We start from the raw sequence: 15,764 nt of genomic DNA, 5'->3' as shown, positions 1-15,764 counted from the left end.
ACGGAGGCAGGAGGAGAACGGGGTGGGGGGAATTGCGGGGGGGGGGGCTTCTCCTTCTTGTGGACTGTTTACCCGAAGAGTTAGAGAGAGGGGTGGGGAGGGGGCTTGCTAAAGTCCCACTTTCCTTCTGGAGCTCCGATCTTAAAAAGAAATCCCGTTTTAAATTTAATTTCGTCACTTCGGAAAGCTTTTATTGTCAACAACCACTTTTTTAAGATTTAACTTTCAAAATTACTTTTGCAGGAAGAAAAACAAAAAAAAGATGTGAGCTTCCCTCCCCCTCTACGGAGGCCACCAACCACGGAGAAAAAGAAAGTCGAGAAACGAACAGAACAAAATATATATATATCTATATATATATATATATGCATCTATATATATATATATATGTTTGCGTGAGTTGCGTCAGAGGAGTTCCCTCCAGCCGCGGGGCCCTTTCGGTCTGGGCGGGGGGTGGTGGGGGTGGAGGGGAGTGCCTGTTTGCACTGCTCTGGAGAGTTCAGGCACCCCTTGCCCGCTCAGTACCTGGGAGGGAAGAAGGGGCGCTTGGGCACGAAGAAGGGGGGGCCCCGGGCGAAGGGGGGCCGTGGCCGTTTCAGGCTGTTGAAGGGGTCTCGGTTGAGGAAGAATTCCCGGGGCCTAAAATCCGGCCGCTGGTTCCTGAGCCCCAGCCCGCCTCGGTTGGTGCCGTTCCGTTGAGCGGATACCGGGGAGCCCACAGAGAGGCCAGAGCCCAGGGCGTCTCGGGCGAGGGGCCCCATGCCCAGGCCCTCCCGGCCCCGGCCGAGGGGCTGGCCGCTGTGGTCGCAGGGAGGCTGGGCCCCTGGATCCCGGGGGGCTCCCGGCGGCAGGCTAAAATGCTCCTTCATCGTTCCTTGGTGGAGGCCCCCGTGCTCGGAAGCCATGGGGGGAGCCGGGAAGGGGAGGCCGAGGTCTCCGGGAGGGGGCGGAGGGCTGGAGAACGGAGGGACCCCGCCGTGTTCCCCTGGGAGGGGCGGGGGCGGCTGGGGGGGGAACGGCACCCCGCTGCGTTCGAGGGGCGGGGGCGGGGGAGGAGGCACCCCGTGAGGCAGCGTCAGCGGGGAGGAGGCCTCCTTGGGGAAGGGGCTGGGCCGATCCACCGCCGGCATCCGTGGGGGGGGCACCGAGTGGTCCCTAGAGAAGAGGGTGCTGAGATCCTTGGGCGGGAGGGCCGGAGGGCCCGAGGGCGGCGGCCCCAGCTGGTCTCTGGGGAAGGAAGCCCCGTGCTCCAGGGGAGGCGGTGGGACGTGGCGGTCAAAGGGGGCAGCGAAGCCCCCGGCTCGGAAGTTGCTGACGCTCTCCTGAAAGGAGCCCAGCCGGTCCTTGTACTGGCTCTGGAAGCTCGACACGGCCCCACCGCCGCCTCCGGACCCCAGGGGGGGCATCTCCGTCGCACCCGAAGGGCCGTGGTCAAAGGTGCTGCCCGCACTGCCCATCTCAAACCAGCCTGTTCGGGGGGCCTCTCGCCCGTGGCCCCGGCTGCCCTTCCCCAGCACTCGGATGGACTCCACCGTCTGGATGGGCTCCCCGGACATCCCCCGGCTGGCCATGTTGTGGTAGCCCAGCGTCTCGATGGGAGCCCCCTTCTCCTCCGTGCTGTCGGGCAGGTCGAGGCAGGAGGAGGAGACCCTGGTCTCGATCCGGAAGTGCTCCTCCGCCTGCTTCAGCAGCTCCCCTCCCGGAGAAAGGACGGGCACGTCGCTGGCGCCCCCTTTGGGCCCCTGGGCGAAGTGCTTGCCCTCCTCGGAGGGCTTCCGGGAGGCATTTTTCAGCATATTCTTGAACTCTATGGTGGAGGTGGCCGAGATGGCGGAGAGGACGGACTTCTCCGCGTTGGAGGTCGGGAGTCGGCCGGTGGGGCTCAGGAGGGCGTTTTGAGGCGAGAAGAGGGACCTCTGGGGAGCCACGTGGGGGGAGTCGGGGTACTGCTTCTGGAGCAGCCCCGAGTGCTGCTGCTGCTGCTGCTGCTGAGTGGGTTTGGGCAAGCCGCTGTGGTTGGAATCCGGCGGGAAGAAGACGTCGTTCTTGCTGGGCGTCGGGGAGGCGTCCGAGCCGGAGTCGTTTCCCCGCAGGGCGTAGCTCCCATAGATTCCCGTGGAGGGCAGAGGATCGCAGCTGTCGTTCTGGTCGTGGAGAGATCGGCCGGCCTGGGGAAAAGGCCCTTTCAGGCCAAACCCCGAGGGCCTCGGCCGGTAGCTGGACATGACCGCTGGGTATTCCGAGGGGTCGGAGAGCTTACCCGCTTTTAGGATCGACTTGGCCGGCTGCTTCTCCAGGTTCATCAGGGCGGAAGGCGGGGGGCCGGAGTAATCGAAGTCGCGGTAGTCTTCGTCCTCCTGGAAGGAGGTGTCGGGGTAGAACTTCTCCTGGGGGGAGTCCATCAGCGAGGACGGCAGCTCGATCCCGTCCGGGGACGGCTTGTACATCCCGGCGGGGGAATCCCGGCTCAGACCGAAAGGCCTGTAGGCGGAATTGGGCAGCTCCTGCGGGTAGCCGTCGTCCCGGCTCTGGAGGGGCGAGCGGGTGCTGCTCGGGGTGGAGGAGCCGGGGCTGATGATCTTGGAGAGCAAGGACATGGTGTCCACGTTGCTGGAGGACGGCTTGTCCATCATCTCGTCCTGCGTGGGCGTCCCGCTCCGTTCGTCCCGCACCGGAGTCCCGTCTATGCTGTCCATGGAAGTGCTGGTGGGCCCTCGGTTGAAGTCCGGCGAGGAGGAGGACTGGCTCTCGGGAGGCAGGCTGGAGGAGCCCAGGCTGCTCAGGATGGGGATGTTCAGATTCAGGCCGCTGAAGCCCGGATTCCCCTTCAGGAAGTTATGGATCTTCATCTCCAGGCTGGGCGAAGTGGGCTCCGGCTCCATCTTGGTCTCCGAGATCTCCGAAGACTGAGGGGTCGGGGGCTCCGCCGGCCGGAGGGACAGGCTGGGCGCCTGGGAGCTGGGGAAGTCCAGGGAATTGACGGGGGGCTTGAAGCCGGAGAGCCCCGGGCCGTGTCCGGAGGACATCTTGTTGACCGAGGTGGAAGAAACCTCGGCCGAAGAGGAGGAATTCGGGGAATAGCCGAGGCTTTGCGGCATGAAGGGCTGCGTGGTGGACAAGACGCTCCTTCCCTTCCCGGGAGCCGTCGGGGTGTTTGTGGGGGCCGGAGAGGTGCTCTGGGGGCCCGTCTCGTTGGGCTGCCCCGAATTCCCAGCAACGCTCTGAAGAAACGAGGACAAACCTGGGGGCGGAAGAGAAGCTTGTTAATCAGGCAGTCTTCAATTTACGACTGTATCACCGACATAAAACAAGCCCCTGGTTCATGTGAGCAGGGGGGGGAGGGGGTTGCCCCGTGTGGCCCCTTTTATCAGGCCCAGAGAGAGCAGAAGTGGGGAGTTACAACCCGGGGCAGCGGGGGGAGTCGGCTCTTGTGGGGCGGCCCCCACGGCTTACCTTGCAACCCCGGGGCGGCCTGGGCCTGGCTCTTGGAGAGGGCGGAGAGGATGCTCTCTGGGGTGATCTCCACTTTGGAGAGGATGCTGGCCAAGGGGTTGGGCGAGGCCCCCAGAGGCCCCGTCCCGGGAGTCTTCAAGCCGCCCATGAGGGAGGAGGGGCTGGTCGGGGTGCTGGGGGAAGGCCTGGAGGCAGGACTGACCGCTGGAGGGAGAGATGGGGGCAGAGGTGAGCCTTCTGGAGCCGCTCTCAGCTGAAGGGTTTCTGCCCAGCGTCCGAGGACCCCCACAAAGACCAGCAAGGTAGCGAATCTGACCGCAGACCGAGAGGGTCTTCACGGCTCTTCCCTCCCCTCCCAGACCCCTCTGCCCTTTCACCTCTTCACAGGTGAGCCTCCTTTCCCGGCAAAACAAATCCACCTGCAAGTTCCCTGGAAAGCCAACCTGGCTGAGAGAAGGAAGCCCCTTCTCTCCCTCCAGCCCCCCACCTGGGGACCCCTGGCCTCCCTCTCTCCCTCACCTGTGTTCTTCATGACGGACGTCAGGCTGCTGAGGATGGAGCTGATCTTGGCCAGGTCCACGTTGGCCAGGTTTGGCAGAGGAAGCGCAGGCGACGGAGGAAGCGGGGTTTGGATCGCCGGCTTGGGGGCCGGAGGCGGGACAGGAGTGGGCGCCATCACGGGGGCAGCCGCCGGGGGCGCTCCAGAGGACGCGGTGGCTGCCGGGCTGGCCGCCGACAGCGGGGAAGCCTTGGAGGTGCTCTCGGGCATCTTGGCGGGGGCCGGGGTGGAAGCCGCCGGCTTCTCTTTCCTCTCTTCCACTAAGGCAAAAGTGGCAGGTGATTGAAGCCTTGCTGGGCAGCCTGCAAACCAACCTCCCCCCACGCCCCCCCATGCCCAAGCAGTGGGGCTTTGAGCCGGTTTAGAGCGTGGGCCACTCCTGGTGCCTGTCCCCTTCCACCGGCCATTGGGCACTCAGGGGCAGCAGCCCCGTTTCCCACCCAGTTGCTCCCCTCCAGTGACCCTACCGATAATTTTGGGGGCCTCCTCCTCCGCGTCGGAGAGCTCCATGTCCTCCACGTCGCGGTTGTCTGTGGCCAGCTCTGGCGAGGGGGATTCGGCCGCGGGCACCTTGGGCGAGGGGGCGGCCTCTTCTTCCCCCATCCCTGGGAACGGGGACTCAGAGCCCGTGGGGGAGGGGGCGTCCATGCTGGGCGAGGGGACGGGAGACTCCTCTGGGTCAGGAAGGGTGGCCTTGAGCTGGTCCAGCTTCTTCTTGAGGTTGTTCACTCGGTTGGCGAAGGTCTTGTACGCCTGAGGGGGGGGGGAAGCAGAGGAGAGTCAGAAGCAGAAGCGCCTCCTCCTGGGCACAGCCGGGCAAAGGGAGAAGGGCCTCCTCGCAGGGGAGAAAACCACCTGAGCTGGCAACAGGGAGGGAGGGAGGCTCTGTCTCTGGTGCCCCTCGGAAGGCCATCCAAAGCAGGCACAGCACAACATGGCCTCTGCAGGAAGACTGGCCCTTCGCTCGGCTTTCCTTGCCAGCCTGACAGAAGAGCAGGAAGCCTGATGGGCCTTCCCCCGCGAGAAGCATCTTGGCCCGTGTGTGTGTGTGTGTGTGTGTTTCTGTGTGTGTGGTGTTTGTTTGTTTGTGTTTCTGCAGACTCACGTTGGCCACCACCTTGACCTCCTTGTACTGGGCTTCGTAGAAGATGCCGGCGTTCTCCAGCACTTCCGTCAGCGAAGGGCCGTCCTTCACCTGCTTGTCGAGGCTGTTGACAAACTCCTCCAGCTTGGCACTGGCCTCCTCGAACTCCTTGGAGAATTTCTTCCCTCCGGTTTTGTCTGAAAGGCCGAGGAAGGAGAAAGGAGGAGTGTTTGGGGCGAAAGTGAAGCCAGGGAAACAGGGCAGCCCCAACAGTGGAATTAAGCCCCAGGGAAGGGAAGGAAGTCCAGGCGTCTGGAGAAGCTGCTCTAGTGGTGGGTTCCGCGTATGTCTTAGCGCCTCCGTGAGCCCCGCGACACTCCAGCTGCTCAGCGGAGCGTCACACAGTCACTGTACGCGCCATGCGCGTGTGCGGAAGCGCCAAAGACTTAAAAGACCGGTAAGGAGCTCGGGCGAGCGGGCCCTCCGGAGCACCGTATCAGAACGGTATCCGGTGCTCCGGACAGGCTCCGTGCCGGGGTGCACCGCCTGCAACCCACCACTGAGCTGCTCCTTGAGGGCGCCAGATGACGCTGGAGAGTCCGTCCCGCCTTTACCTTTTAAGCATTTGAGGGTCTCGGTGCTGCACACGTCCACCCGCATGGTGGACAGCTGCTTCTCCTTCAGCTCGATCTGGTCTTCCGAGAGCTTGTGGGACAGGAGCTCATCCACCAGCGACTGCGGCTGCGCGAGGGGAACGGAGACCCGGTTGAGCCCCAGCCTGGCCAGCCCGTCCCACCAAGCCCAGGTAAGAGGGAAGAGCCATTGTTCTGACCCCCTGGCTTGATTGCCAGCAACAGGGGAGGTTTTCCTGGGCTTCGGTCTGCCTCGGAAGAGGCTCGGCTGGAGCTTCCCTCCTCTGCCCGCAATCCAAGGGCCTCCCAGCCTCCCACCTCGAGTGACCCTCAAGCTGAACGGAGACAATCTCTTCCGTCCCTGGACTTACCCGAAACTCTGCCACAATCTTGGATTTCAGTGCTGCCTTCGGATTGGTGGAGGCTGGAAGGGAGGGAAGGAGGGAGGGAGAAGCATCTCATTTAGAAAAGGAACCCAACCCAAGGGTCCCCAGCACTTCCGCCTCGACCCACTCCTCTTCTTCATCCTGGGATGTGACCCTGATCTCCCCCAGGGAAGCTAAGGGGTCGTTCTGCCTGCAGGGCTGATGCAGGCACTGGGCTGGGGCCAGGAGTTACAGGCCCCCAGCGGCCCTTTTGGGAAGGTGGGTTAGGGGCTTCAGAGTGGAGGTTGGGGGGACTCATGGCTCCTTCGGGGGAACCTGAGCTTCTGACCGGCGCTAAGCGGCTTCCTGGGCAGCCCATCATCCTGACTGCTGTTTGGGGCGAGGGACAGAGAGGCCTTCCCCTTCTCTTAGCCTGCCAAGGCTGGGCAGGAAACATCACTGCCGTGTGAGTGGGTGGTTCTCCCAAAAGGGGGACGGGGGCCCCCTCTGCAAAGCGGCCTCTGGCTGCCCCGTTGAGACCCAAGAGTTCCTTACTTTGAGATTTCTTCCAAGACTTCGTTGGCTGTTTGCTCGGAGTTTCTTTCTGCTGCTTCTGGGATTTGAAAGTGGAGCCTGGAAAACACGGTTGTGTGTGCTGTACTCCGGGGGGGCCTCGGAGTGAACTGAGATGGGGGTGGGGGCTACTGTGAAGGACCAGAAGGGCCCCTCTGCTTTGACTCCCATGAGCTGCTCCCCAAACGAATATAGATTGAGTACGAAGGAAACACTGAACTGGAGGCCATCCCCAGCGCCTTCCCTCCACAGGACAAACTGAGAAAGGGCTAATGCAACCTTTTCAACTACTTCAGGCCGGCCAGCTACTCGAGGGGGGACACATTTTAGGGGACAAAGCAGAGTTTCAGCCAAGGATTCGGAGCTGCCCGTCCGGTTGCCTCAACGTCCCCGACTGAGTCTGTGTGGCTCGTGGAACCCCCGGAGAGAAGCACAAGAGGGGGCCAGGAGGGGAAGGGAAACGCAGGGGGAACTTACTTAAAGCTTCTTTGAGAACGACGATGGTTTCTTCCGGATACACATTTCTGTCTTCCCATATTTTAAATATCCTCTCTATGGACTTGGAGACGGAGGGATCTCTGGAAACAACAGAGAGGAGGCCGGTTGGGACCAAAGAGGCAGCTGCGTGTTTTTGGGAAGAGCCATTTTCCACCCGAGGACCGAAATCCACTCAAAAGTCAGATTCCGGCAGGGGTTCCGATGACGACAGGGGCGGATTTGACCAGTGACATAAAGGAGGAGGAAAGGCTCTCATCTGCCGGCCACTTTCTCTGCATCTCAGAGCAAGGAGAACAAACAAGGAAAGGGCTACCGAAACACCCCCTTCCCCCAAATATTGGGATTCCACAGCCTGACTGGAGAGATTTTGGAGGCCTCTGGAAAGCACAGGAAAACCGAGGTTTTTCCAAGCGAAGAGAGAGAGAACTTTGCCACCGAAGAGAAAGGGCCCAATGACCGAAGGGCACCAGAGGGGCATCGAAGAAAGCTTGTTCCTCCAGCAATCCCCCCACCAGCACTTCCACGGAGGGCGAGGAGTGGGAGAAAGCTCCTTCCTGAAGGAAAATATCCCCCCCCCCCAGGGCAGCCACCAGCGGCCTCGTCCACCCTTAAGAGTGGCTGAGGTAGAGAAACACGGCTTTACACCCAACCGGCCGGCCCAGATTTTGGTCGGCACGGCTGCCCCCTCTAAAAGAGAAAAAACCCTGGAGGTCTTTGGAGTCAGTCAAAGCACCGTAAGAAATAACGGCTGGGTTAAAACTACAAATATTGCCCTAAGAACCTTCCAGACACGCATAACTCTCCAAAGAGGCAGAAGGTAGAGAGGGGCAGCAGGATCCAAAGACAGCCGGACTTCCAGGGAGCTCCAATTGCCCCCCCCCCAATCACTGCAGCCCCACCGATGAGGAGAAAGGCCCAAAGCCACCAAGGAAAAGAGGAAATGCAAAAGTTTAGGAACACGAGGCTCTTTTCTTGGGAACCTTCGCTAAGCGGAGAAGCAGCCCCAGGCAGCAAACCCAGGACCTTCTCCCCACCCACCCAGGAGCCTCCGCTGAGCAGAGTCTCCAGGCAGTGGGGCAGAAGGGAGGGGCCGACCCCCTGCCCACCTGAGTCCCACCGACCAGGAAAAGGGGGATTGCCTCCTGCTCTTCCTCCTCCTCTTCCCAAGTTAAGAGCTGCTGAGCTGCTTCCGATACAAGTTTTAAACTTAGCCGGAAAGCTCCCAGGCTCCCTCTCCCGCCTCACCTCCGCAGGTGAGTTTGGGGGGGATCCCAGGGGCACAGAGTGGCCAGAGAGAATTGCAGCCACTGGCAATAAAACCCCCAAAGAAACAAGCACCTCCTGCTCTGTTGCCAAAGAAACTTCGGTCGAGGCAAAGCTCTGGAGCTCTCTCAGAACCACAACCGCTTCCTTGACCGAGCAGCCGTCTGTCCAGCCCCTTTCGGCCCTCTCACGGCCCTTGTGGCCAGTGCAGCCGGAGGGGCCACGGGAGGGGCAGGGAAAGGGCCGCCAAAGAGCCCCCACTTACTTCACCAGAGCAGCGGCTTCAGGCAGCACTTCGGCAAACGTGTCGCGAAAGATGATGGCGTTTTTCCTCTTGCAGTTCTGGATGACGTCGTTGGCCAGGTAGAAGAGGTTCAGTCGGTGAGCGAAGGCGGCTGGGAGCAGAAGAGAAGCAGGGGGGGGGAGGCAGAGGGGGGGGGTCATTCAACCGGGCCAGCTGACCTCGGACGGATCGCCTTTAATCCCCCTCTTCAGCCCTGCCCTTTACCTGCTTATTCCCCCTGCGGCCGCCCTTCCCAGCTGCAAATCTGCAGGGGGGGGGGGTGTCCTAACTTTTAAAACTGCCCCCCCTTAAATCTGCAGGGCTCCTGTTTCTCCTTCAAAAGACACACACACACACCGCCTGCAGATTTGGGGGAGGGGGGTTGAGGGTGGCTTTTATTTGCTTGGGGTGCTCTGTTGAGCTCAGGGGGCGTCAGGGAATGCCACCCCTGGCACCCCAAGGCCCTCTGCCTGCCTTGGGGCTGGGCATTTCACCCGCCAGGAGCGATGGCGAACCTTTGGATCACCCCCGACCCCACCCCAGAAAGAGGCCCCCCCCTCTTTCCCTTCCCTGCCACCCCCCCCCCCAGCCTGAGTGGCTGCCATTTGCTGGCTGACCCTGAGATTCCTTTGCCATTGTCGGTCCAGCCTTACGCCACAATCCGTCCCGTCCTCCGACCAGCAAGAACACAGTTGCTGGGGCCAACGACAGAGGCTGGTTGACACGTTGGCCCAGGTCTCTTAGGCCAGCAGCCTCTCCCACTAGAGGCCCACCTGCTAGCTCTCTTCCGGCTGCCAGAGTGGTGGGATAACCACACCCATTGTCCCCAGCCGGAAGCAGGAGCAGCCTAGCAAAACCTGAGAGCAGCTGAGGGAGCCCCCGGTGGGCTTATCTGGCCCCCAGCGTCAGGCATTCGAAAGCAAAGCAGAGGCGCAGTTCCGCTTGCAGGAGTCCAAGGCAGCTTTCAAAACAGTGGAAGGCAGCACCCCAAAAGCTCCCCCTGCCCTCTTCATCTGCTCCAGGGGCGCCAGGGATTGGGGGGGACATGCCCCCCCCCAATCCCAAGGGAAGGGAGCCTGGATGCGTCTCACAGCTTCGAGATGACCTTGGTGTGGCCGCAGCCCCCCTCCAACACCCGTTCTTCCTGAAGCTTTTCCTTCCCAAGAGAAAGGATGAGCTGCCTGACTGCCTTACCCCTGTGGGCACAGGGCCCTGCTTTCCCCAAATCTGGATTGCCAGCTAGGGAGGCTCAGGCCCTTTGGAGGGACCCAGCCAAGCGCTGTCTCCCCTTAGGACTCGGGAGGGGCTGCTGAACATTTGCACAAGCTCTGCCCCCCCCCCCGTCAGCCGTCTCCCTGGGCCAGGAAAGGAGAGGGGCTCCGGCCCCCCACTGCCACAGCTTTATTTATTTATTTATTAGACTTATCTACTGCTTCATAGGGCTTTCAGCCCTCTCTAAGCCATTTACAGAGTCAGCATATCGCCCCCCACAGTCTGGGTCCTCATTTCACCCACCTCAGAAGGATGGAAGGCTGAGTCAACCCTGAGCCGGTGAGATTTGAACCGCTGAACTGCAGATAACAGTCAGCTGAAGTGGCCTGCAGTGCTGCACCCTAACCACTGCGCCACCTCGGCTCAGTTTTCCCTCCCAGAGCTGACCCTCTCTGGATTGTACCCCTCCTTCCTCAGCCGTCCCCTCACCAGGGGCAGGGAAGGCATCCTTCGTGCCAAAGTCCCTGGCAAAGCCAGGAGCGAGCAGACTGCTGAAATGCCCCCCTGGCCCTGGGCTGCTGCCCTGCCAGCCCACCTTCCTTCCCGGATCGCCACAGGGCAGATTATTCCAATCCCTGTTGGGCTCAAAGGCAGCTGGACAGGCTCTCCCGCTCAGGTGGTTTCTATTGCCAGACGTTTTAAGAAGGGTCCTCCCCCCCACCACCACCACCGCCTCAAAGAGCGACCAACGGCAAATGCTCTGTGGCCCCTCAAGGAAAACGAAAACTCCTGGCACGGCTGAGTCCCCAAGTGATGCCCTCCAGGCAGAGGGGAACCACTTCCACCCCTCTGCCTGATCCTGGTTCAGATTTGCTCATTCAGCTGTCAGGATTCCCAACTGGGGGTCCCTGCAACACGTGGGAGTTGTGTCTACGCAGGAGGGGAGCCAAGGGATGGGTGGTCAATGGCCCCAGAGGGTTTGCCTTGGAGTTGGGGTGAAACCAACCACTTATTTAAAACAGAAAAAGACCCCAACCATTTCCGTGGTGTCTTTGAGGGGGCAGGAACCACCTGATCAGACTTTTGCAAACTACTCAAGGTTCGTTTTTTGGGAGGAAGAAAACCTTTAAATAAACAATGACCCACAACCCATGGATCAAACAACAAATCTCTGACGGGGCCTTTGGGGGGGGGGGGGATATCCACAGCCATTCTCCTGCCGTTTCAAAGTGCAATTTGCAGATTGCCTTAGGAATTCCTAGGTAAGCGTGCAAGGACAAAGCTGTGCAAGAGGGTCTTGGTGCAAGACATCCCCCTCCCCCACAAACCTCGGAAGGTTCAAGCTGCAGAGACTCCCCTCTGGAGACCCTTTCCAGCCACCCACCCACCCCCTGGTGTTCTGACCCTCGTTCGTCCCCAAGCAAATCAGCTCCAAGCATCTGCGGCACCAGACTGCTCCGACCTCACCCGCTCTCTCCATCTCGCATGGCCATCCCGAAAAACTGCCATACTGCAAGGCAGCCGTACCGCCACCTTGGCAGCTTCAAGACGCCTGGACTTCAACTCCCAGAATCCCCCAGCCAGCCAATATCACAGAGGTGCCACCGCACCACACAACCACAGCATCTCTCTGCCCTCCAGGAGTCAGCAACCCAGCCTCAGCCTGGGCTGACCCCCATTTCCCACCCCCAGCCAGGCCTGTGTTTCTAGCCCAGTGTTTCTCAACCTTGTCAACTTGAAGATGTCTGGACTTCAACTCCCAGAAATCCCCAGCCAGCGAATGCTGGCTGGGGAATTCTGGGAGTTGAAGTCCGGACGTCTTCAAGTTGACAAGGTTGAGAAGCATTGTTCTAGCCAGCTCTGCTCTTGAGAAAGGAAACCCTTTTCGGGAGCTGGTTTAGGTGGAGACAAAACTTTAGGGTGCCCCACAGCCGGTATAGGGGAGAGGCATTCTTGAAACATCCCCGTTCTGCAGCCATGGGAAACCAGGCCAGAGGCGCCTTTCCCACCAATCCTAAACTGCCAGATACTGGCCAATATTCCTTTTTCCACCTTATGGAAAGTTTTAAGCTCTGTTCTTTTAACTCCATAAAAAATGTAACTCTGTGAGAGTTTTAACCCAAGAACCGCCTTAAATTGAAGCACAGCGGCTGTCCCATTCGATTGTCGAAATGGCGAATTATCTGTTTCTACGGGCAGCCTCTATGCCACTCCCACCCGCGTGTCTTAAGACCATTAATGTGGGTTTTTTTTCCAACTGCGCCACCAAGTTTTTAAACCAGCTTTGCCCTGGTGGCGGTCAGCGACACGAATGTCAAATGGAGACCTGTAGCCCGTGGTAATAAATTTGCCATTTTCAGAAAAACGGAGACACGCACATTTTCATAACCTCGATTCTAAGCCTTGGGTGGAAATCCGAGTGAAATTAATGAGATTACTAATTGTGCTGCAGATGGGGATGTTCCCTGAGGGATGATGCGGCTGAGGCAAACATTTCGCAGCCCTTCAAGATTTTAACTGATATTTCAAGCCGATATCCAATTCGCAGACACAATTTCATGCCGGTCACCAGATCCCACAACTTCTTGGGAAAGCCTGGGAGCCATTCCCAACATTCAGAAATCCAGAGAAAGCGCAGAGGTGCAAAGCCAACTTTTGGACTCACAAGACAGTTCAGAAAACTTGAGTAGAGAAAGCATCTCTTTTTACTTGGGAAATCCACTCTCCGCTTCCCGAGAGGAATCAAGTGTGGGGAGGAGGGGAGGAGGGGGAACCATGAGGCCAGGCACCCATTCAGAAGCTAATCCAGGCAATGGGCAAGAACTGTTGACACCAGCAATGCTATTCCATTCACAACCAAGATTAGCATATTTTTAACGCTCCCTCCATCAAACACGTCTTTTCCGTTCTCTCTCCAAAGACTGAAACACAGATGTTGTCCATCCCGGCTTGCCTTTCCCACCTGCCGCCCTCCAGATGTGCTTTTGGCATCTGGGGAGTCGCACATCCCCCCCCCCCCAAAGTAGGAGGAAGGGTAGCAGGTTGGAAAGGACCATTCAGGAACAGCCCTGGACAGGCAGACTTTAGACCTTTGGCCCACAGCAACATTTGCAATCTTTACAAAAAAACCACTTTAAAACAAAAAATAACCAACCTCTCGCGGGACAAGAGGGTTTTTAAAAGACCAGGAATGCGCCCGACGAGTCCAGAAACCAGCTAAACATTTCCCGCAAAGTGGCAAGCGAGGAGGGGAAGCGTTTGCCACCAGCAAAAGTGCCCTCAATTGCCCTTTTCAGCAAAATAAGCCCTGTTTATTTTATTTTCCAGACCTCCTCCTCAATATTTTCCCTTCGGAAGAATCAGCCACAGAAGAGGAGAAACAAGAAACCGTCTGCAAACATCTCAAAAGGTTTTTCTGAGTGCCCCTGTGAGTCCAGGTGGCACCTTGGCACCACCCTGAAGGGTGGGGAGGGGAGATTCCTCTCCACCTGCCCGTCTTCTGCCATGCGGGTGCCCAGCCAGCCAGACCCAGAAACAGGGACAATGGCAAGTGATGGTTTAGCATAGGGTGGGAAACGTGGCAGAAGAAGAAGGGAAGAGCAGGGGCCCCCACTCAAACCTGCCCCACTTTGAGACTGGGTGGACTTCAACTCCCAGAATCCCCCAGCCAGCAAAGCTGGCTGGGGGATTCTGGGAGTTGAAGTCCCCCAGTCTCAAAGTGGGGAACGTTTGGAGACCTCTGATCCACTTGTCCTTGCAAGGGAGACCTGCGTCCAGGAAGGCTCAATGGTCAAGCTCTGGTCCAGCTCCGACCGGGGGGGGGGTCTCCAATGGCGGGGTGGGGTTGGGGGGGCATCAGCCTGGCTCAATGCTTGCAAGGCAGACACCCCTCTCCATCGTCCCACCAGATCCAGGCAAAGCAAAGCAGGGGGGCCTCTCTCTCCCCCCCCTCCCATCTTCTTCGGACCCCCCACCCCTCCCCAACGGCGGAGGGGCGGACCGCGGGGAGAACCTCCGGCGTGACAGCGGACCCCCCCTCCCCTCCCCTCCCTTTCCCAGCACTCACAGCGGCGCATCCAGTGGATCCATCGGCGGGCGATGGCTGCGTGGTGGCGCTTGTTCTCCAGGCACCAGGAGGAGAGGCCCTGGATGGACTCCATGGTGTTGCTCAGCGCCTGCAGCTTCCTGTCCAGGGACGCCTCCAGCCCCGACGAGGAGGAGGAGGAGGAGGAGGAAGGCGGCGGCGGAGAGGAGGAGGCCGAGAAGGCCGCCGTGCCGGACGACGACGACGGGGCCGCGGCCGAGGAGGAGGAAGAGGCCGAGGAAGAGGAGGAGGAGGCGGAGGAGGAGGCGGAGGAGGCCTTGCCGCCGGCCGCCATCTTCCCTCCCCTTCGGTCGCACCAGCAACGCCGCTCAGGGCGGGCGCCACTGCGCACGCGCGCGCGCCCCGCCTCCTCCTCCTCCTCCCCGAGCGCGCGCGCTCTCGCCTCCCCACGCGCAGGCGCAAGCGCAGGCGCGGAGCCGGTTTTCCTCTCCGTGCGGGACAGGAGGGGAGGGGGGGGTGCATAGAGGAGGAGGAGGAGGAGGGAGGCGGCTGGATGGGAGACCACCCGGAAAGCCACGGTGGTTTTGGTTTTTTTGCACCGGAGCGGAGTTCCTAAAGGAAGAATCCGTTGAATCGGCAAAGCGTCAACAATAAGTTTATAATAATAAATAATAGCCAATTTCGTTGTGTTTATTTTGTACAATGACAACAAAGGCTATATAATATATAGTATGTATGTATGTATGTAGGTAGGTAGGTAGGTAGGTAGGTAGGTAGGTAGGTAGGTAGGTAGGTAGGTAGGTAGGTAGGTAGATAGATAGAGACGGGCGGACGACAGACAGACAGACAGACAGACAGACAGACAGACAGACAGACAGACAGACAGACAGACAGACAGACAGACAGACAGACAGACAGACAGACAGACAGACAGACAGACAGACAGACAGACAGACAGACAGACAGACAGACAGACAGACAGACAGACAGACAGACAGACAGACAGACAGACAGACAGACAGACAGACAGACAGACAGACAGACAGACAGACAGACAGACAGACAGACAGACAGACAGACAGACAGACAGACAGACAGACAGACAGACAGACAGACAGACAGACAGACAGACAGACAGACAGACAGACAGACAGACAGACAGACAGACAGACAGACAGACAGACAGACAGACAGACAGACAGACAGACAGACAGACAGACAGACAGACAGACAGACAGACAGACAGACAGACAGACAGACAGACAGACAGACAGACAGACAGACAGACAGACAGACAGACAGACAGACAGACAGACAGACAGACAGACAGACAGACAGACAGACAGACAGACAGACAGACAGACAGACAGACAGACAGACAGACAGACAGACAGACAGACAGACAGACAGACAGACAGACAGACAGACAGACAGACAGACAGACAGACAGACAGACAGACAGACAGACAGACAGACAGACAGACAGACAGACAGACAGACAGACAGACAGACAGACAGACAGACAGACAGACAGACAGACAGACAGACAGACAGACAGACAGACAGACAGACAGACAGACAGACAGACAGACAGACAGACAGACAGACAGACAGACAGACAGACAGACAGACAGACAGACAGACAGACAGACAGACAGACAGACAGACAGACAGACAGACAGACAGACAGACAGACAGACAGATAGATAGAGCCTGCAGCCGAAGTTTAACGCCTTGAATCACCCGGTCTCCCTGCCACTTTCCGCACTCCGAAACGTCCGCCGCCGCCTCTTCGCC

At 59.2% G+C, this 15,764-nt stretch overlaps 1 protein-coding gene across 2 annotated transcripts; it reads right to left on the bottom strand.

Moving 5' to 3' along the window:
- Window positions 1–33: 33 nt before the first annotated feature.
- RPRD2 (regulation of nuclear pre-mRNA domain containing 2) lies at window positions 34–14,339 on the bottom strand. 2 transcript variants are annotated; one of them, XM_087704983.1, is made up of 11 exons: window positions 13,989–14,339; window positions 8,693–8,822; window positions 7,144–7,244; window positions 6,649–6,726; window positions 6,100–6,152; window positions 5,711–5,837; window positions 5,118–5,293; window positions 4,480–4,765; window positions 3,973–4,272; window positions 3,454–3,657; window positions 34–3,241 (listed from the first exon to the last, which is right to left on the bottom strand). In XM_087704983.1, the coding sequence occupies exons 1-11, from the start codon at window positions 14,299–14,301 to the stop codon at window positions 519–521; spliced, it is 4,491 nt and encodes a 1,496-aa protein (XP_087561109.1). In that variant the 5' UTR covers window positions 14,302–14,339; the 3' UTR covers window positions 34–518. The 2 variants fall into 2 exon arrangements, with proteins under 2 accessions (XP_087561109.1, XP_087561110.1); XM_087704984.1 differs by lacking the exon at window positions 3,454–3,657.
- Between the last annotated feature and the right edge of the window lie 1,425 nt (window positions 14,340–15,764).

The sequence above is a fragment of the Thamnophis sirtalis genome, unplaced genomic scaffold, assembly GCF_051295495.1.
Source record: "Thamnophis sirtalis isolate CommonGarterSnake01/CBP01778 unplaced genomic scaffold, rThaSir2_p1.2 scaffold_2, whole genome shotgun sequence".
Taxonomy (NCBI): Eukaryota; Metazoa; Chordata; class Lepidosauria; order Squamata; family Natricidae; genus Thamnophis; species Thamnophis sirtalis.
The sequence above is the reverse complement of the archived record's forward strand: the minus strand, read 5'-3'. Positions and strand labels throughout refer to the sequence as shown.